General features: G+C 44.0%; 1 protein-coding gene across 1 annotated transcript in view; it reads left to right on the forward strand.

The window, feature by feature from the left end:
• Positions 1-22899, forward strand: part of LOC139582554 (thyrotropin receptor-like) — a 58547-nt gene extending 35648 nt beyond the window's left edge. Inside the window, exons 8-12 of the mRNA XM_071412648.1 lie at positions 3726-3803; positions 13482-13670; positions 16412-17144; positions 19790-20371; positions 20489-22899. Coding sequence (XP_071268749.1) covers positions 3726-3803; positions 13482-13670; positions 16412-17144; positions 19790-20371; positions 20489-21034 — 2128 coding nt within the window. The 3' untranslated portion in view covers positions 21035-22899. The remainder of the gene's footprint in view (positions 1-3725; positions 3804-13481; positions 13671-16411; positions 17145-19789; positions 20372-20488) is intronic.
• The last annotated feature ends 479 nt before the right edge of the window (positions 22900-23378 follow it).

Consider the following 23378-nt stretch of genomic DNA (forward strand, 5'->3'; position numbering starts at 1 on the left):
TAGTTCTCTCAGATCACGGCTACATCTGAACTAGTTCTCTCAGATCACGGCTACATCGGAACTAGTTCTCTCAGATCACGGTTACATCTGAACTAGTTCTCTCAGATCAATGCTACATCTGAACTAGTTCTCTCAGATCACGGCTACACCTGAACTAGTTCTCTCAGATCACGGCTACATCTGAACTAGTTCTCTCAGATCACGGCTACATCTGAACTAGTACCCTCAGATCACGGCTACATCTGAACTAGTTCTCTCAGATCAATGCTACACCTGAACTAGTTCTCTCAGATCACGGCTACATCTGAACTAGTTCTCTCAGATCACGGCTACATCTGAACTAGTTCTCTCAGATCACTGCTACATCTGAACTAGTTCTCTCAGATCACGGCTACATCTGAACTAGTTCTCTCAGATCACTGCTACATCTGAACTAGTTCTCTCAGATCACGGCTACACCTGAACTAGTTCTCTCAGATCACTGCTACATCTGAACTAGTTCTCTCAGATCACGGCTACACCTGAACTAGTTCTCTCAGATCACGGCTACATCTGAACTAGTTCTCTCAGATCACGGGTACATCTGAACTAGTTCTCTCAGATCACGGCTACATCTGAACTAGTTCTCTCAGATCACTGCTACATCTGAACTAGTTCTCTCAGATCACGGCTACATCTGAACTAGTTCTCTCAGATCAATGCTACATCTGAACTAGTTCTCTCAGATCATGGCTACATCTGAACTAGTTCTCTCAGATCACGGGTACATCTGAACTAGTTCTCTCAGATCACGGCTACATCTGAACTAGTACCCTCAGATCAATGCTACACCTGAACTAGTTCTCTCAGATCACGGCTACATCTGAACTAGTACCCTCAGATCAATGCTACACCTGAACTAGTTCTCTCAGATCACGGCTACATCTGAACTAGTACCCTCAGATCAATGCTACACCTGAACTAGTTCTCTCAGATCACGGCTACATCTGAACTAGTTCTCTCAGATCATGGCTACATCTGAACTAGTTCTCTCAGATCACGGGTACATCTGAACTAGTTCTCTCAGATCACGGCTACATCTGAACTAGTACCCTCAGATCAATGCTACACCTGAACTAGTTCTCTCAGATCACGGCTACATCTGAACTAGTTCTCTCAGATCACGGCTACATCTGAACTAGTTCTCTCAGATCACGGCTACATCTGAACTAGTTCTCTCAGATCACGGCTACACCTGAACTAGTTCTCTCAGATCACGGCTACATCTGAACTAGTTCTCTCAGATCACGGCTACATCTGAACTAGTTCTCTCAGATCACTGCTACATCTGAACTAGTTCTCTCAGATCACTGCTACATCTGAACTAGTTCTCTCAGATCACTGCTACATCTGAACTAGTTCTCTCAGATCACGGCTACACCTGAACTAGTTCTCTCAGATCACGGCTACATCTGAACTAGTTCTCTCAGATCACGGGTACATCTGAACTAGTTCTCTCAGATCACGGCTATATCTGAACTAGTTCTCTCAGATCACTGCTACATCTGAACTAGTTCTCTCAGATCACGGCTACATCTGAACTAGTTCTCTCAGATCAATGCTACACCTGAACTAGTTCTCTCAGATCACGGCTACATCTGAACTAGTTCTCTCAGATCACGGGTACATCTGAACTAGTTCTCTCAGATCACGGCTATATCTGAACTAGTTCTCTCAGATCACTGCTACATCTGAACTAGTTCTCTCAGATCACGGCTACATCTGAACTAGTTCTCTCAGATCAATGCTACATCTGAACTAGTTCTCTCAGATCACGGGTACATCTGAACTAGTTCTCTCAGATCACGGGTACATCTGAACTAGTTCTCTCAGATCACGGCTACATCTGAACTAGTTCTCTCAGATCACGGCTACATCTGAACTAGTTCTCTCAGATCACGGGTACATCTGAACTAGTTCTCTCAGATCACGGCTACATCTGAACTAGTTCTCTCAGATCAATGCTACATCTGAACTAGTTCTCTCAGTTCAATCCTACATCTGAACTAGTTCTCTCAGATCAATGCTACATCTGAACTAGTTCTCTCAGATCAATGCTACATCTGAACTAGTTCTCTCAGATCAATGCTACATCTGAACTAGTACCCTCAGATCAATGCTACACCTGAACTAGTTCTCTCAGATCACGGCTACATCTGAACTAGTTCTCTCAGACGTGCTTAGAGAGAGATTAACCCCAGCCTTGATTAGGAAGCTCTAGTTCTCATGGGATAAATAGGATATTTTAGGAGGGTGATTTCAGGAAGTCAAAGCATCAAATGACCTATATTTCCCTAGCCTGGGTACCAGTCTCTTTAGAACAGGGGTGTCAAACACATTCCACGGAGGGCCTAGTGTCTGCAGGTTTTTTTGTTTTTTTGTTTCAATTATTAATTAGTGACCTTAATTCATCAACCAAGTACAAGGGAGGAGACACCCGCAGACACTCAGCCTTCTGTGGAATAAGTTTGACACCTGTGCTTTAGATAATCCACTCCATGTACTCCTGTGCCAAAGATACTGTCCTTTCTGCTACCTTCAAATATTAACAGTCTATCATTAATGAGCTCGAGGAGAACAGTGGATATGATCCTGATTTGATCACCCTCACAGCTATCCTCCAAGCACAACGATTATGCAAATATTGGAACTCTATCACTTTTTCTCTCTCCACAGAACAGTTGGTATCCAGCTGCTAAGCAACCATTTTTTTTGTTAGTCCAGAGGAAACCAGTCTGACAAAAGTCGCTAGTTTAAGGTTAAATTCCCAAACTAAATACATACTGCAATTCCAACCACAGAATGTCTTAGTTTTAAGCCTGAAAATACAACAACTTGCCTAGCTAAGGAGTGTAATGTTAGCTAAAGAGACTGATACTCAGACTACTATTTACCAAGGGAGAAAAACACTATATAGGGTCTCGTTTTTAAATGTGAATTTAAATTCATCCACTGACCTGGATTTTTATTGAATTTAGTTTTAATAATACATTATTTTACATGTAGAGCACTTCTCATTAAATGCGGAAATCACAAAGCTCTGAAATGGGGATAAAACCAAGCACCGCTTTCTGTGTCACAATTTCAACTCCCCTCTTCCTTTTGGTCACCTCTCTGTCCCCTTTCCAGTCAGGATATGAAACATTAATATGTCTTTTAAACCAATGGGCATTCACTTTAGTCAGTCTTACCACACTGCTGTTTGTGTTGGCAGGAGCGCGCTCAGAGAGAGAACTGATCCTGGAGTGTGTGTGTGTGTGAGCGCGTTTGTGTGCCGCTGTGTGTATAGATGTCTGTGTGTGAGTTTATCCCTGGGTCTGTAATACCAAGATAAACACTCCCCCCACACGTTTATTATCATGTAGGGATTCTACAATATGTTTCTGAAGTACCTTCTCCGATGGCTAATTTAAAACACTCAGGATAAGATCTGATCCATCCGAAGTCAGTGTTGCTTCAGAAAGCCGTGAAAATATGAGCTGTTTTTGAGCTATCAGGATGATTACAGTGATTGAAGTGTGTCGGTTACATTCTTGCACGTGCGTGTCTGCTTGTGTGTGTGTGTGTGTGTGTGTGTGTGTGTGTGTGTGTGTGTGTGTGTGTGTGTGTGTGTGTGTGTGTGTGTGTGTGTGTGTGTGTGTGTGTGTGTGTGTGTGTGTGTGTGTGTTCTCTCTCTCTCTCTCCAGGTACCTCCATAGAAACAGGCGTCTGACCAGGATGGATGAAAGGATGTTTTCAGGCACTGTCAGTGGCCCAATGCTTCTGTGAGTATTAGTTAGTCCTTTATTTAACCGAGGAAATCCCATTCTTTTTTATTTAACCAGGGTAGTACCTTTCCTTTATTTAACCAGGGTAGTACCTTTCCTTTATTTAACCAGGGTAGTACCTTTCCTTTATTTAACCAGGGTAGTACCTTTCCTTTATTTAACCAGGGTAGTACCTTTCCTTTACTTAACCAGGGTAGTACCTTTCCTTTACTTAACCAGGGTAGTACCTTTCCTTTATTTAACCAGGGTAGTACCTTTCCTTTATTTAACCAGGGTAGTACCTTTCCTTTATTTAACCAGGGTAGTACCTTTCCTTTATTTAACCAGGGTAGTACCTTTCCTTTATTTAACCAGGGTAGTACCTTTCCTTTATTTAACCAGGGTAGTACCTTTCCTTTACTTAACCAGGGTAGTACCTTTCCTTTATTTAACCAGGGTAGTACCTTTCCTTTATTTAACCAGGGTAGTACCTTTCCTTTATTTAACCAGGGTAGTACCTTTCCTTTATTTAACCAGGGTAGTACCTTTCCTTTACTTAACTAGGGTAGTACCTTTCCTTTATTTAACCAGTTTATTTTTTATTTTTTTAATCAGGGAAGTCATATTGACTCCAACCTAAGTGTATGTAAACTTCCAACTTCAACTGTATCCAATGTTACAGTTTTAAATGTAAACCATTTTTCATTTTCTTTTAAAGGAATCAAGATCCAATAATGTTGGATTAATCAAGAGAGTTATACAATGATATGTGGTTTATGTTTTGAACTTTTACAGAAAAAGTTTATATTGGAGTATAATATTATCAGATTATTATTAGTCAATATCTAAATTAGTAAAAAATAAATAAAAAACATGAATTTCCTGATTTACAATGTAATTTCCTAACTGCCATGAATAATTAATGGTTAAGTTAGATTTTTTTGCCCCTCTCCATTTTCCTATTCATAAATACGGAGGAAGAGAAACATGTCTGTGAGAAACACGATAGATCAGCTTAAAGGCCCAGTGCAGTCAAAAATGTGATTTTACCTGTGTTTTATATATATTTCCACACTATGAGTTTGGAATAATATTGTGAAAATGATGATAATCAAATTAAATTGTATTAGTCACATGCGCCGAATACAACAGGTACAACAGGTAGACCTTACAGTGAAATGCTTACTTATCCCTAACCAACAATGCAGTTTAGAAATACAAAATAGAATAATTGAGTTAATATGTACATGTAGGTGGAGTTATTAATAAAGTGACTATGCATAGATAATAACAGAGTAGCAGTGGCGTAAAAGGGGGGGGGGGCAATGCAAATAGTCTGGGTAGCCATTTGATTAGATGTTCAGGAGTCCTATGGCTTGGGGGAAGAAGCTGTTTAGAAGCCTCTTGGACCTAGACTTGGCGCTCCGGTACCGCTTGCCGTGCGGTAGCAGAGAGAACAGTCTACGACTAGGGTGGCTGGAGTCTTTGACAATTTTTAGGGCCTTCCTCTGACACCGCCTGGTATAGAGGTCCTGGATGACAGGAAGCTTGGCCCCAGTGATGTACTGGGCCGTACACACTGCCATCTGTAGTGCCTTGCAGTCGAAGGCCGAGCAGTTGCCATACCAGGCAGTGATGCAACCAGTCAGGATGCTCTCGATGGTGCAACTGGATTTGAGGACCCATGCCAAATCTTTTCAGTCTTCTGAGGGGGAATAGGTTTTGTTGTGACCTCTTCACGACTGTCTTGGTGTGCTTGGACCATGTTAGTTTATTGGTGATGTAGACACCAAGGAACTTGAAGCTCTCAACCTGCTCCAATACAGCCCCATCGATGAGAATGGGAGTGTGCTCGGTCCTCCTTTTCCGTAGTCCACAATAATTTCCTTTGTCTTGATCACGTTGAGGGATAGGTTGTTGTCCTGGCACCACACGGCCAGGTCTCTGACCACCGCCCTATAGGCTGTCTAGTCGTTGTCGGTGATCAGGCCTACCACTGTTTTGTCATTGGCAAACTTAATGATGGTGTTGGAGTCAGCCTGACCGTGCAGTCATGGGTGAACAGGGAGTACAGGAGGGGACTGAGCACACACCCCTGAGGGGCCCCTGTGTTGAGGATCAGCGTGGCGGATGTGTTGTTACCTACCCTTACCACCTGGGGATGGCCCGTCAGGAAGTCTAGGATCCAGTTGCAGAGGGAGGTGTTTAGTCCCAGGGTCCTTAGTTTATTGATGAGCTTGAGGTTACTATGGTGTTGAACACTGAGCTGTAGTTAATGAATAGCATTCTCACATAGGAGTTCCTTTTGTCCAGGTGGGAAAGGGCAGTGTGGAGTGCAATAGAGATTGCATCATCTTTGGATCTGTTGGGGTGGTATGCAAATTGGAGTGGGTCTATGGTTTCTGGGATAATGGTGTTGATGTGGGCCATGACCAGCCTTCGAAAGCACTTAATGGCTACAGACGTTAGTGCTGCGGGTCGGTAGTCATTTAGGCAGGTTACCTCAGTGATCTTGGGACAGGGACAATGGTGGTCTGCTTAAAACATGTTGGTATTACAGACTCGGACAGGGAGAGGTTGAAAATGTCAGTGAAGACACTTTCCAGTTGGTCAGCACATGCTCGCAGTACACGGCCTGTTAATCTATCTGGCCCTACGGCCTTGTGAATGTTGATCTGTATAAATATCTTACTCACAAGAGCATGCTCACACAGTCTTCCGGAACAGCTGGTGCTCTCATGCATGTTTCAGTGTTATTTGCCTCGAAGCGAACATAGAATAAGTTTAGCTCATCTGGTAGGCTCGTGTCACTGGGCAGCTCTCGGCTGTGCTTCGCTTTGTAGTGTATAATGGTTTGCAATCCCTGCCACATCCAACGAGCATCAGAGCCGGTGTAGTACGATTCGATCTTAGTCCTGTATTGAAACTTTGACTGTTTGATGGGTCGTCGGCAGGCATAGCGGGATTTCTTTTTTACTTCCGGGTTCAAGTCCTGCTCCTTGAAAGCAGCAGCTCTAGCCTTTAGCTCAGTGTGGATGTTGCCTGTAATCTATGGCTTCTGGTTGGGATATGTGTGTACAGTCACTGTGGGGACGACGTCATCGATGCACTTATTGATGAAGCCAATGACTGATGTGGTGTACTCCTCAATGCCGTAGGAAGAATCCCGGAACATATTCCAGTCTGTGCTAGCAAAACAGTCCTGTAGCTTAGCATCTGCTTCAGTTGACCACTTCTTTTTTGACCGAGTCACTGGTGCTTCCTGCTTTAATTTTTGCTTGTAAGCAGGAATCAGGAGGATAGAATTATTGTCAGATTTGCCACATGGAGGGAGAGCTTTGTATGCATCTCTGTGTGTGGTGTAGAGGTGGTCCGGAGTTTTTTTCCCTCTGGTTGTACATTTAACATGCTGATAGAAATTCGGTAAGGCCAATTTAAGTTTCCCTGCATTAAAGTCCCCGCCACTAGGAGCGCCGCCTCTGGATGATCGTTTTCCTGTTTGCTTATGGCGGAATACAGCTCATTGAGTGCGGTCTTAGTGCCAGCATCAGTCTGTGGTGGTATGTAGACAGCTCCGAAAAATACAGATGAAAACTCTGTAGGTAGATAGTATGGTCTACAGCTTATCATGAGATACTCTACCTCAGCCGAGCAAAACCTTGAGACTTCCTTAGATATCGTGGACCAGCTGTTGTTTACATATATCCATAGTCCGCCACCCCTTGTCTTACCAGACGCCGCTGTTCTATCCTGCCGATACCGCGTATAACCAGCCAGCTGTATGTTGATAATGCTGTCGTTCTGCCACAACTCCGTGAAGCATAAGACTGTTTTTAATGTCTTGTTGGTAGTTTAATGCCCTTTTAGTGTAAGAGCTGTTAGAAAAGACTGCCTGAAATTTCAGCGTGTTTTGGTGGGATGGAGTTTTGGCCTGCCTGGTGATGGTAAATTTGTTAATACACCAATAACAAAGCGAGTCCCAAACCTCTCTGCCAATAACAGCTAATTTTCAGTGTATCCCTTCGCCACTCAGACCACTCCTATGGAACACCGTTTGGGTCTTTGCATGTCAAAAAAGATACACTTCAAATAACACTATTTGGTGCGTCAAATAAGCTTGTTGACCAATCAGGACCTGAATATGACTGCACATCATAATTGAACACTTTCATTAATTTACGTAGGTATTACACATTGATTACAGTATCACTTGTATTTCGTATGTCACAACAATGTTCTTCCCCCATGTCACGCCCTGACCTTAGAGAGCCTTTTTATTTCTCTATTTGGTTAGGTCAGGGTGTGATTTGGGTGGGCATTCTAGTTTGTATATTTCTTTGTTGGCCGGGTATGGTTCGCAATCAGAGGCAGCTGTCTATCGTTGTCTCTGATTGGGGATAATACTTAGGCAGCCCTTTTTCCCACCTTCAGTTGTGGGATTTTGTTTGTGTGTAGTTGCTTTCTGCACTGCATATAGCTTTACGTTCGTTTTGCATTTTGTTGTTTTTTAGTGTCATTTAAAATAAAAGTATAATGTACGCCTACCACGCTGCACCTTGGTCTCCTTCTAACAACGGACGTAACACCCCAAAACATAGCAAAACGACAATCTGTTTCAGTCGCTATAGTTAGCTAGCTAACTATCTAGCTAGCTGTCATATCCCTAATTAATAAATAACCAGTTTTCGTATTTGCTCCGACCCGGTCCGGTCAAGGCACACTAGCCATGCTTATAACGCTAACTTGGGGCGACAGGGTTAGGTAGCTGGCTAGCTTGTTTAGTTCTTTATCTAGGAAGCACTGTTCAACTGACGACCAAGGTCAGCCTGCAGGCGCCTGGCCCGCGATAAGAAGTCGCTAGAGCGCGATGAGCCAAGTAAAGCCCCCCAGGCCAAACCCTCCCCAAACCGGGACGACATTGGGCCAATTTTGTGCCGCCCTATGGGACTCCGGATCACGGCCGGTTGTGATACAGCCCGGGATCGAACCTAGGTCTTTAGTGATGACTCAAGCACTGTGATGCAGTGCCTTAGACCGCTGGCGCCACTCGGGAGACCCCATGATTGCAGTTTCTGGAATTCTGGACGCAGTATTTGCAGCATACTGCAGTCAGATTGCAGTACACTGTAGTATGATTGTAGTTAGAGTGCAGTTTAACAGCAGTATGCTGCAAATACTGGGTCCAAAATACCTATTTTCTTTACTGCAGAAATGTTGCAGTGTAACTGCAGTTACAGTGCAGGATAACAGCAGATCAAATGCAGTACACTGCAGTTATTCTGCAATTACTGCATCCAAAATACCACAGTCGACTGCAGTTACTGCATTTTTACTGCGCTATCAAAACTGCAATAGCTACCCCAGAAGTTGCTAAAAACATCTGTATCAAAGATGTTTGTGAGTAACTTTATCATACAGCAAACCAACGTCAATGTAGTAGGGAGAAAGCCTAACTCCAGTTTCCAAACTGTCATCACTTTTGACAAAATGCTTGATTGTTATTCTGTATTTTTCCTAGCTAGGATAAACAAGTGCAACTGCGTGGGAAGTTGGGATGTGGCTGACTGGCAGGCAGCAGCAGCAGGATCGCCATCCTTTTTCTGCCTCTGAGATGGTTGCATGTCGGGGAGAATGGTGGACTACATAGCCCTCTCAGGACTAAGGCCTTGTTTCAAGTACTTCAGAAATCCTTCTTCCCTTCCTTCCTTCCATGACATAATCACTGACCTGGATTGGTGAAAGTAATAATTATACCCATCCAATCACTTATCTCTATGTTTACTTAAGAAAGGAAGTATGGGTGAATATTTCTATTCTATAAATATTGGAGCAGGGCCCATGTCCTAGTCCTGGCTGAGTGGTGAGGTCAACCACATGAGGTCATGGCTTAAACATCTCTGATTGACAATCGGCCAGTCTTCGACCCACACTGTTATTCTCCAGTGTGTGTGTGTGTGTGTGTGTGTGTGTGTGTGTGTGTGTGTGTGTGTGTGTGTGTGTGTGTGTGTGTGTGTGTGTGTGTGTGTGTGTGTGTGTGTGTGTGTGTGTGTGTGTGTGTGTGTGTGTGTGTGTGTGTGTGAGTCTGATGATTTATTTAATGCATTGTTTGGCTTATCTTTTATTTTAATCTTATTAAGTCATTTAACTAGTATGCTAGAAGAGGAAACATCTTGTTCATGTTTTGTCCCTCACCCACGTTAGTCTTATTCTAAAATCGATTAAATGAATACAAAAATACCATCACTCAATACCCCATAATTACAAAGCAAAAACAGGTTTTTCAAAATTTTTGCAAATGTATTACAAATAAACATGAATACCTTATTTACATAAGTCTTCAGACCCTTTGCTATGAGACTCGAAATTGAGCTCAGGTGCATCCTGTTTCCATGGATCATCCTTGAGATGTTTCTACAACTTGATTGGAGTCCACCTGTGGTAAATTCAATTGATTGGACATGATTTGGAAAGCACACACTAAGCACACAGCCAAAACAACACAGGAGTGGCTTAGGGACAAGTCTCTGAATGTCCTTGAGGTGCCCAGCCGAACCCCAGACTTGAACCCGATCGAACATCTCTGGAGAGACCTGAAAATAGCTGTGCAGCGACGCTCCCCATCCAAACTGACAGAGCTTGAGAGGATCTGCAGAGAATGTGAGAAACTCCCCAAATACATGTATGCCAAGCTTGTAGCTTCATATCCAAGAAGACTCAAGGCTGTAAACGCTGCCAAAGGTGCTTCAACAAAGTACTGACTACGTAAATGTGATATTTCAGTTTCATTATTGGGTATTGTGACGTCATTATGGGGTATTGTGTGTAGATTGATGAGGGGGAAAAAACTATTTAATCCGTTTTAGAATAAGGCTGTAAAGTAACAAAATGTGGAAAAAGTCAAGAGGTCTGAATACTTTCTGAATGCACTGTATGTAGTGGTAATCACACAGGATGCTGTGAAGAGAAATGGATGTAACGTAGTTGTGAATATCCCAGTGAGATTCTGTCTTTGTCATGGCGACGGTGGACAATGAAAAACAGCATGTTTAATTAGTTAAAGACGATGGAAGAGTGGTGGACACTCTATTGCGGGAACCAGATGTAGGTTTGGTATTTTGCATTCCATTTCAGAAATGTCACTAGTCTAACAACTGAATAAATAAGCATTTGTCAAAAATGTTTATCCCAGATTTGGAGGATAGGCAAAACATGTAGCCATGCATATAAAAAGAACTAGACGGTGAGGAGGTGTTGCTGTCATAAACAGGGCAAACAGAAACTAGCACTAGGCGTAATCTGTGTGTGTGTGTGTGTGTGTGTGTGTGTGTGTGTGTGTGTGTGTGTGTGTGTGTGTGTGTGTGTGTGTGTGTGTGTGTGTGTGTGTGTGTGTGTGTGTGTGTGTGTGTGTGTGTGTGTGTGTGTGTGTGTGTGTGTGTCTGTCACTAGGCGTAATCTGTGTGTGTGTGTGTGTGTGTGTGTGTGTGTGTGTGTGTGTGTGTGTGTGTGTGTGTGTGTGTGTGTCTGTCACTAGGCGTAATCTGCTTTAGTGAAGTTTATGAACCATCTTGGCCTATGATTCCGAATACCATTCAAGCACTTCTACGCACGCACGCACGTACACACACACACACACACATTGACACACACAAACTGACAGACACAAACTGACTCACGCACACACACACACCGACACATACACCGACACACACACACACACACTGGCACACAAGCACCCACACTGACACACACATGTGACACACACACGTGACACACACACACACTCGCATGTTAGAGGGAACCAAATATGTGTGACCCCAGCTATATAAGCTCTATGGCCCTGTGTGACCTCCAGCTGTCGTCTCCATTTCCTGGCAGTGGTGTGAACTGTTTTTTATTGTTAATGAACTCTGTATGAACTTGTCCTCTGTGTATGAACTATTGTGAACTGTTATGACCTCTTATTAACTCTCTATGAACCCTGCATGTCAGGAGTAGAGGTTGACCGATTAATCGGAATGGCCGATTTAATTAGGGCCGATTTCAAGTTTTCATAACAATCGGTAATCGTCATTTTTGGACGCCGGTTATGGCCGATTACATTGCACTCCACGAGGAGACTGCGTGGCAGGCTGACTACCTGTTACGCGAGTGCAGCAAGGAGCCAAGGTAAGTTGCTAGCTAGCATTAAACGTATCTTATAAAAAACAATCAATCTTAACATAATCACTAGTTGAGTTTATTTATTTATTTATTGAGTTTATTTTTATTTTTACAGGGACAGTGCACATTAATCAACGTTTCAGTAAAAGTGCCGGTTTTAGCCAGCCGGCTAATTTTCAACCGCAGTCCCTGGGCAGGTTATTAAACTACACAGTTAACTACACATGGTTGATGATGTTACTCGTTTATCTAGCTTGTCCTGCGTTGCATATATTGGATGCGGTACCTGTTAATTTGTCATCAAATCACAGCCTACTTCAACAAACGGGGGATGATTTAACAAGCGCATTCGCGAAAAAAGCACTGTCGTTGCACCAATGTACCTAACCATAAACATCAACGCCTTTCTTAAAATCAATAGACAAGTATATATTTTTAAACCTGCATATTTAGTTAATATTGCCTGCTAACATGAATTTCTTTTAACTAGGGAAATTGTGTCACTTCTCTTGCGTTCTGTGCAAGCAGAGTCAGGGTATATACAGCAGTTTGGGCCGCCTGGCCCATTGCGAACTGTGTGAAAACCATTTCTTCCTAACAAAGACCGTAATTAATTTGCCAGAATTGTACATAATTATGACATAACATTGAAGGTTGTACAATATTTAGACTTAGGGATGCCACCCGTTAGATAAAATACGTAACGGTTCCGTATTTTACTGAAAGAATAAACGTTATGTTTTCGAAATGATAGTTTCCGGATTTGACCATATTAATGACCAAAGGCTCGTATTTCTGTGTGTTTATTATAATTAAGTCTATGATTTGATAGAGCAGTCTGAATGAGCAGTGGTATGCACCAGCAGGCTCGTAAGCATTCATTCAAACAGCACTTTCCTGCATTTGCCAGCAGCTCTTCGCTGTGCTTCAAGCATTGCGCTGTTTATGACTTCAAGCCTATCAACTCCCGAGATTAAGCTGGCAATACTATAGTGCCTATGAGAACATCCAATAGTCAAAGGTATATGAAATACAAATGGTATAGAGAGAAATAGTCCTATAATTCCTATAATAACTACAACCTAAAACTTCTTGGGAATATTGAAGACTCATGTTAAAAGGAACCACCAGCTTTCATGTTCTCATGTTCTGAGCAAGGAACTGATTAAACGTGAGCTTTATTGCACTTTTACTTTCTTCTCCAACACTGTGTTTCTGCATTATTTAAATAAATGGTTTCATTATTTATTTGAGACTAAATTGATTTTATAATGTATTATATTAAGTTAAAATAAAAGTGTTCATTCAGTATTGTTGTAATTGTCATTATTACAAATATATATATATATATAAAAATCGGCCGATTAATCTGTATCGGCTTTTTTTCTACCTGGTTAAATAAAGGTGACATTTTTGGTCCTCCAATAGTCGGTATCGGTATCGGCGTTGAAAAATCATAATCGGTCGACCTCTAGTCAAGACTCCCTTTAAGAGCCCTCAGTAACCTCCAGCTGTCATGTCTGTCTTCCCTAACAGTGACGTGTCCCTGACGGCCGTGTCGTCCCTCCCCACGGCAGGGCTGGAGTCTCTCAGGGTGCTGATGGCCCGCAGCGCCTGGAACCTCAAGAAGCTTCCGCCAATCAAAACCTTCAAACACCTGACCACCGCTGACCTCACCTACCCCTCTCACTGCTGCGGCTTCAAGAACCTCAAGAAGAAACGAGGGTGAGTTAGAATAGAGATTCTATTCAATTACTAGAGAGGTTATGTCATACATTTTAGAGGCTTTTTGAATTAAAGCTATACAAAGTATACAAATGTTCTGTGTAAATAAAGTAAGCATTTCTCTGTTGTATTCGGCGCATATAACAAATACAGTTTTATTTGAATAACCTCTAAAATATATTATATGGATTATACATTTTTTATATTTTAGTCTAGAATATATTTATAATCCATATAATCTATTTTAGAGGGTATTCATACAGAACATTTGTATTTAACCTTTATAAACGATATAGTTTTTACATATTATGTTAACAGACCATAAATGTCTACATTTGAGTTTTCTTGAGAAGTGTTATTATATGATACAAGATCAGTACTTGTTGCATTTACAACTTGTCTAAGTCCTGTCGTCTGTGGCTCGACTGCATTGTTTGTATGGAATGTTGTCATATTGGCAGTTAATTTGAAAATGCACGGAATCATTGCAGTAAAACTGGCTAGCTAGCTAGCTAATAAACTTACTGTGCAGATCATCTTCAAATTCATTGTTTTACACAATATCTTATCACAGCACTGAGTGACCAACTCTCTTACCAAAATGGCTGATCTTTTTATACCGTCATAAAAAGGTTCATGTCCATTCTAATTCCTAATTCTACGTGAGTTCGTTTATATGGGAGATGTGAAAAGCCTTCGCCTGGTCCCAGACCTGTTTGTGCTTTCTTGCCAACAACTATGGTCATTGTCATTCCAAACATGACAACAACCATATAAATTGACTATACAGCACGAACAGATCTGGGACCAGGCTAGAAAGGCTTGCAACTTGTGTTTGGTGATGTTTTTGTTGAGTTGCTGTTTGTGTGGTTAACACATGGTAATTTGTTATTCTGTCTAGGAGTTTGTAAATAAATAACACTTGGATCCTTAAACTGTAGACCCATAAACCTGATGATGATGATGGTTTGGTAAATGAAAAGCAAATTATAGAGTGAAGTAGCCTTACCAACCCTGGTACTGCACTGTAGTGTGTATTGTAGGCTTACCAACCCTGGTACTGTACTGTAGTGTGTATTGTAGATTTACCAAACCTGGTACTGCACTGTAGTGTGTATTGTAGGCTTACCAACCCTGGTACTGTACTGTAGTGTGTATTGTAGGCTTACCAACCCTGGTACTGTACTGTAGTGTGTATTAAAGCCTTACCAACCCTGGTACTGTACTGTAGTGTGTATTGTAGCCTTACCAACCCTGGTACTGTACTGTAGTGTGTATTGTAGGCTGACCAACCCTGGTACTGTACTGTAGTGTGTATTGTAGCCTTACCAACCCTGGTACAGTACTGTAGTGTGTATTGTAGGCTGATCAACCCTGGTACTGTACTGTAGTGTGTATTGTAGGCTTACCAGCCCTGGTACTGTACTGCAGTGTGTATTGTAGGCTTACCAACCCTGGTACTGTACTGTAGTGTGTATTGAAGCATTACCAACCCTGGTACTGTACTGTAGTGTGTATTGTAGCCTTACCAACCCTGGTACTGTACTGTAGTGTGTATTGTAGGCTGACCAACCCTGGTACTGTACTGCAGTGTGTATTGTATCCTTACCAACCCTGGTACTGTACTGTAGTGTGTATTGTAGGCTGACCAATCCTGGTACTGTGGTGTATTGTGCATTGTAGGCTTACCAAACCTGGTACTGTACTGTAGTGTGTATTGTAGGCTTACCAACCCTGGTACTGTACTGTAGTGTGTATTGAAGCATTACCAACCCTGGTACTGTACTGTAGTGTGTATTGTAGCCTTACCAACCCTGGTACTGTACTGTAGTGTGTATTGTAGGCTGACCAACCCTGGTACTGTAGTGTATTGTGCATTGTAGGCTGACCAATCCTGGTACTTTACTGTATTGTGCATTGTAGGCTTACCAAACCTGGTACTTTACTGTATTGTGCATTGTAGGCTTACCAAACCTGGTACTGTACTGTAGTGTGCATTGTAGGCTGACCAATCCTGGTACTGTACTGTATTGTGCATTGTAGGCTTACCAAACCTGGTACTGTACTGTAGTGTGTATTGTAGGCTTACCAAACCTGGTACTGTACTGTAGTGTGTATTGTAGACTGACCAACCCTGGTACTGTACTGTATTGTGTATTGTAGCCTTACCAACCCTGGTACTGTACTGTAGTGTGTATTGTAGGCTTACCAAACCTGGTACTGCACTGCATTGTGCATTGAATACAGTTACAGTATGATTAATGGGTGTTGGATGGCACAGCTGTACTTCTTCAGTGTGGATGTTGGCGTGAATTCAACTCGACGCGTTTACCTATACTTTTTTATTATGCAGCTGTAATTACTGTCAGTCAACACTGTTATTGTAGGAAGACCAACGTCTGAGCAAGACTAATGACCCTCTCAAAATATTCATACGGTTTTCTTATTTAACTGAGTATATAATTAATATGATTGCCGGACCCAGGAGTGTATGAAGAGGTATTTTGCATTTATTTGTTTTCACTCAACTTGAACTTACCGACATTCACCATTTAATGTTGCAACTTACAATGTCTGTCACATACTCAACTGATTCTTTCTCTTACAATAATTATTGCTCACAAAAACACATTAATCTATCAATCAAATTTGATCTCAATCAAACTGTATTCAGATAGCCCTTCGTCAAAGTCACGCGTGTCACAAAAGGCTTTTTCAGTAACCCGGCCTGGATATTGCAGATACCTGGAGTACATCATCTGTAACCTGACAGCATTCTACGACCAGCAGCAGAAGAGGTCCGTAGGTCGTCTCACAGTCCCATCCCTCCAGGGAGACCCCACTGCAGACACAGCTGACCAGCAGTCCAGTGAGGGGGGCTTCAGAGATGGTGTGTTCAAAGATACCCAGGGAGACCCCACTGCAGACACAGCTGACCAGCAGTCCAGTGAGGGGGGCTTCAGAGATGGTGTGTTCAAAGATACCCAGGGAGACCCCACTGCAGACACAGCTGACCAGCAGTCCAGTGAGGGGGGCTTCAGAGATGGTGTGTTCAAAGATACCCAGGGAGACCCCACTGCAGACACAGCTGACCAGCAGTCCAGTGAGGAGGGCTTCAGAGATGGTGTGTTCAAAGATCCCCAAGTTGACCCCACTGCAGACACAGCTGACCAGCAGTCCAGTGAGGGGGGCTTCAGAGATGGTGTGTTCATAGATACCCAGGGAGACCCCACTGCAGACACAGCTGACCAGCAGTCCAGTGAGGGGGGCTTCAGAGATGGTGTGTTCAAAGATACCCAGGGAGACCCCACTGCAGACACAGCTGACCAGCAGTCCAGTGAGGGGGGCTTCAGAGATGGTGTGTTCAAAGATACCCAGGGAGACCCCTGGAGAGACTTCCACAGCAGCCTCAACTACCACGCCTACTTCGGTGGGCAGCCGGACGATGACGTGGGCTTCGGGGAGACGCTGAAGGTAAGAGAGGATCACCTGTTTGAATCCCAGCACTGACTGGGGAAAATCTGGTGGGGAGTGGGCCGGAAACCGGAGGGTTGCTAGTATTGATATCATTAGTATCTTTAATACTTAACAGTTACACATCACTACATTTCCATGTGAAATCTTTTGGACATCAGAGCGACCTTGAGGGAATCATATTTGAGTCAGAAAAGGATGTTCATATGACAGGGAAGACATACAAAACCTTGCAGAGAGCATATCCAACTGACAATCTCTTAGAAACATATATTAACTATTGGAACCAAGACTTAAAAAAAAACTTATGTTGGCACAAGATGGACAGACAGTTGGAGCATATGTAACCATATTACAGTTAAGGAAAATGTACGCTTAATCTAGTATAAACTAATGTTTAGAATATATTATACAAGAGACAAAATAAAAATAAATCGTAAGTGTAAAACTAGTGTGATCCATGCTTTCTGGGAATGCTATAGGGGCTGGAAGTTGTGGGTGGAGCTAGAAAGTTGTCTGTCAGAAGTATTACAATATAAACTTTTATTCTGTCTGTCTGCAAATGTCAAGACATGGCATATGGGGACGTAGTGAGATACGTATACTTAAAAACTTGGAAAGCAATCAATCCGCCATCATTAACCCAATTTAAGGCCAAATGGCAAACAATAATGCAGGCACTAGGGATGGGAGTGTGACCAGGCACTAGGGATGGAGGTGTGACCAGGCACTAGGGATGGGAGTGTGACCAGGCACTAGGGATGGGAGTGTGACCAGGCACTAGGTATGGGAGTGTGACCAGGCACTAGGGATGGGAGTGTGACCAGGCACTAGGGATGGGAGTGTGACCAGACACTAGGGATGGGAGTGTGACCAGGCACTAGGGATGGGAGTGTGACCAGGCACTAGGGATGGGAGTGTGACCAGGCACTAGGGATGGAGGTGTGACCAGGCACTAGGGATGGGAGTGTGACCAGGCACTAGGGATGGGAGTGTGACCAGGCACTAGGGATGGGAGTGTGACCAGGCACTAGGGATGGGAGTGTGACCAGACACTAGGGATGGAGGTGTGACCAGGCACTAGGGATGGGAGTGTGACCAGGCACTAGGGATGGGAGTGTGACCAGACACTAGGGATGGAGGTGTGACCAGGCACTAGGGATGGGAGTGTGACCAGGCACTAGGGATGGGAGTGTGACCAGGCACTAGGGATGGGAGTGTGACCAGGCACTAGGGATGGGAGTGTGACCAGGCACTAGGGATGGGAGTGTGACCAGGCACTAGGGATGGGAGTGTGACCAGACACTAGGGATGGGAGTGTGACCAGGCACTAGGGATGGGAGTGTGACCAGGCACTAGGGATGGGAGTGTGACCAGGCACTAGGGATGGGAGTGTGACCAGGCACTAGGGATGGGAGTGTGACCAGACACTAGGGATGGGAGTGTGACCAGGCACTAGGGATGGGAGTGTGACCAGACACTAGGGATGGGAGTGTGACCAGGCACTAGGGATGGGAGTGTGACCAGGCACTAGGGATGGGAGTGTGACCAGGCACTAGGGATGGGAGTGTGACCAGGCACTAGGGATGGGAGTGTGACCAGACACTAGGGATGGGAGTGTGACCAGGTAGACACTGGGGACGGGAGTGTGACCAGGTAGACACTGGGGACGGGAGTGTGAGCAGGTAGGCACTGGGGACGGGAGTGTGACCAGGTAGACACTGGGGACGGGAGTGTGACCAGGTAGACACTGGGGACGGGAGTGTGACCAGGTAGACACTGGGGACGGGAGTGTGACCAGGTAGACACTGGGGACGGGAGTGTGAGCAGGTAGACACTGGGGACGGGAGTGTGAGCATGTAGACACTGGGGACGGAAGTGTGATCAGGTAGACACTGGGGACGGGAGTGTGACCATGTAGACACTGGGGACGGGAGTGTGACCAGGTAGACACTGGGGACGGGAGTGTGACCAGGTAGACACTGGGGACGGGAGTGTGACCAGGTAGACACTGGGGACGGGAGTGTGAGCAGGTAGACACTGGGGACGGGAGTGTGAGCATGTAGACACTGGGGACGGGAGTGTGATCAGGTAGACACTGGGGACGGGAGTGTGACCATGTAGACACTGGGGACGGGAGTGTGACCAGGTAGACACTGGGGACGGGAGTGTGACCAGGTAGACACTGGGGACGGGAGTGTGACCAGGTAGACACTGGGGACGGGAGTGTGACCAGGTAGACACTGGGGACGGGACTGTGACCATGTAGACACTGGGGACGGGAGTGTGACCATGTAGACACTGGGGACGGGAGTGTGACCAGGTAGACACTGGGGACGGGAGTGTGACCAGGTAGACACTGGGGACGGGAGTGTGACCAGGTAGACACTGGGGACGGGAGTGTGAGCAGGTAGACACTGGGGACGGGAGTGTGAGAAGGTAGACACTGGGGACGGGAGTGTGAGCATGCGGGTCTGGGCAGATGAGATGTAGCTATAGTGTGCGTCTGTAAGTTGTTTGTATGTGGAGTGGAAAGGAATGAAAAATAAAATATATATATTTTTAAGTTTCTTTGATACCATGTCCTGCCGTTGTGCACTTGAGATAAGACAATACAATATGTCTTGTCTTATCTCATCTTACAGAACCCGCAGGAGGACACCAGCCAGGACTTTGACAATCGCTACGACTACGTGGTCTGTGAGGAGGGCGAGGAGGTGACCTGCGCCCCTGCACCCGACGAGTTCAACCCGTGCGAGGACATCATGGGCTTCAGCTTCCTGCGTGTGTCTGTGTGGTTTGTGTCTCTGCTGGCTGTAGTAGGTAACATGGTGGTGCTACTGGTCCTCCTCACCTCCCACTACAAGCTCTCCGTCTCACGCTTCCTCATGTGTCACCTGGCCTTCGCTGACCTCTGCATGGGGATATATCTCCTCCTCATCGCCTCAGTGGACCTTCACACCCAGGCGGAGTACTACAACCACGCCATCGACTGGCAGACGGGGCCGGGCTGCGGGTTGGCGGGGTTCTTCACGGTGTTTGCCAGCGAGCTGTCGGTGTATACGCTGACGGTGATCACGCTAGAGAGGTGGTACGCAATAACGTTCGCCATGAGGCTGGACAGGAAGTTGCGTCTGCCCCACGCCACTGCTGTGATGCTGGCTGGATGGTTGTTCTGCCTCCTCCTAGCGATGCTCCCCCTAGTGGGGGTTAGCAACTACCAGAAGGTCAGTATTGATTAATTGATTGGTTGATTCAAGGATCCATCCCCCCCAAAATCTTTATTTTCTTTCTTTATGTATTTATTGATTGATTTGGTGATTTATTTGATCTTTATCTATCAGGTCAGTATCTGCCTGCCCATGGATACCCAGTCCACCATGGCCCAGGTCTACATTGTCTCAGTCTTGATCCTAAACATCCTGGCATTCCTGGTGATCTGTACCTGTTACATGAAGATCTACTGCGCCGTGCACAACCCTTACTACTGCTCAGGGTCTAAAGACACCAACATTGCTAAACGCATGGCCATCCTCATCTTCACTGACTTCATGTGTATGGCGCCCATCTCGTTTTACGCCATGTCTGCCGTTGTGGACCGGCCGCTTATCACCGTGTCCAACTCTAAGATCCTCCTGGTGCTCTTCTACCCTCTCAACTCCTGTGCCAACCCCTTCCTGTACGCCATCTTCACCAAGGCCTTCAGGGGGGATGTCTTTATCCTGCTCAGTAAGGTGGGGCTGTGCCAGCATCGGGCGCAGCTCTTCAGAGGGCAAGCAGTCAGTTCGAAAGGTAGCAGTAGGGTGTGCCACACGGTCCAGGGGGGTAAAAAGAGAGACACTGACAGGAAGAGGACAGGAGGACCAGAGGAGGTACCCATTCACCTGTAGGAGTATTCTGGGTCTGGTCACACCTACATTCAGCCGGCCTCACAACAGCCCAGTCCTGAGGAAAGCCATAGCCTGGTGACGTGAGCCAGAACTCAGCCGGGTGAGATCAGAGAGGACCATGGTGGTCCCAGTGGTGGTTTGGTTGGTTAGGGGAGAGGAGCTACAGTGAAATGAAAACTGGAAGTGTTGCAGCCGGAGGTTAGAAGTGAACTGTTGGGATACTTTACAGCAATCTAGTATTTTCTCTACACTTTTACACATGTTTGAATGTTTTCATCATTTCGGCTGTGCTATTGTTTTTGCAATTAATATACCATCTGTTGCAGAATATTATGTGTCAGTGAAATATTCTTGTCAAATTGCACCGAAACTTCTTCAGGATATTATATCCTATTTTGGCACTTCTGTTGTTATTAATTCTAAAGATTAAGTTGGTGTTGAAACTGTTGCTAAATATCAGTTTCATCAGAAAGCAAAGTTTATTTACACGTTTGATTAAACTTGAGATGAACCAAAATTGGGTCCAACAAATAATAATCTCTGGTGGATTATGGTTATCATTGATATATCACATTTATTAAATTGATTATTCATACATACCAGACCAAAAATGATATATATTTTTTCACAGTAACTGATACTCTAAAATATCTTCACTACTTACAGAGATCAAGAAACAGGAGAACTTTGACATAGGTTTGAAATGTGATATTTGAATTCTCAAACTTCACACCTATGAAAGTAAAAAGTAGCAGAGATTCCTGTGAGACTCCTGGATATTGTCTTGGTACTGTATTACAGATCAGCCCCAGTGCGATTTAAAAACGAGACCCGACTTCAGACAGGGAAATAATGCATTTCTAAATGCTCCACAATAGCTGTGTACACTGAGTATACAAAACGTTAGGACCCGAATATTGAGTTGCATCCCCCACCCCCTTTTGCCTTCAGAACAGCCTGAATTCATCGGGGAATGGACTCTACAAGATGATGAAAGCGTTCTACAGGGATGCTGGCCCATGTTGACTCCAATGCTTCACACAGTTGTGTCAAGTTGGCTGGATGTTCTTTGGGTGGTGGACCATTCTTGATTCATGGGAAACTGAGTGTAAAAAGCCCAGCAGCGTTGCAGTTCTTGACACACTCAAACCGGTGCGCCTTGGCAACTACTATCGTACCCTGTTCAAAGGCACATAAATATTTTGTCTTGCCCATTCACCCTCTGAATGGCACACATACACAATCCAGGTCTCAATTGTCTCAAGGCTTAAAAATCATCTACACTGATTTGAAGTGGACTTAACAAGTGACATCAATAAGGGATCATAGCTTTCACCTGGATTCACCTGGTCAGTCTATGTCATGGAAAGAGCAGGTGTCTTTTATGTTTTATACACACTGTATATAAATTAGAAGTGTAATTAATGTACAAAGACATCAAATTGGGATATATTTGTAGTGTGCCTTCAAAAGGTTGATAACAAACCAGCCCCCAATGTTGTTGATCCATCTTCAGTTTTCTCCTATCACAGCCATTAAACGCTGTAACTTTTCAAGTCACCATTGGCCTCATGGTGAAATCCCTGAGCGGTTTCCTTCCTCTCCGGCAACTGAGTTAGGAAGGACGCCTGTATCTTTGTAGTGACTGGGTGTATTGATACACCATCCAAAGTGTAATTAATAACTTCACCATGCTCAAAGGGATATTCAATGTCTGCTTTTTCTATTTTTACACATCTACCTATAGTAGCCCTTCTTTGCGAGGCAATGGAAAACGTCCCTGGTCTTTGTAATTGAATCTGTGTTTGAAATGCACTGCTCGACTGGGGGACCGTACTGATAATTGTATGTGTGGGGTACAGAAATCATGTGAAAAATTATTGTTGCACACAGTCCATGCAACTTCTTATGTGACTTATTAAGCAACATTTTACACCTGAACTTATTTAGGCTTGCCATAACAAAAGGGTTGAATACTTATTGAATCAAGACATTTCAGCTTTTCATTTTTAATTAATTTGTAAAAATGCTGAAAAAAATTGTTCCACTTTTACATTATGGGGTGTTGTGTGTAGGCCAGTGACAAAATATCTCAATTTAATCAATTTTCTTATTCAGGCTGTAACACAACAAAATGTAGAAAAAGACAAAGGGTGTGAATAACAAATGTATACTTACATGTATGTCAACCTTTTCTTGTGTGGTGGTGATCATTTTCCCATGCTCAAGACATAATGTGACTTTCAGAGAATAACAGAGAAGTTAGTAGTAGATAAAAAAAGAAATACTGAATATTTTAGATAGGAAAAACATTTGGAAAAATTGAGAAGCTTTACACCAAACC

The sequence above is a fragment of the Salvelinus alpinus genome, chromosome 8 (genome assembly GCF_045679555.1).
Source record: "Salvelinus alpinus chromosome 8, SLU_Salpinus.1, whole genome shotgun sequence".
Classification (NCBI taxonomy): Eukaryota; Metazoa; Chordata; class Actinopteri; order Salmoniformes; family Salmonidae; genus Salvelinus; species Salvelinus alpinus.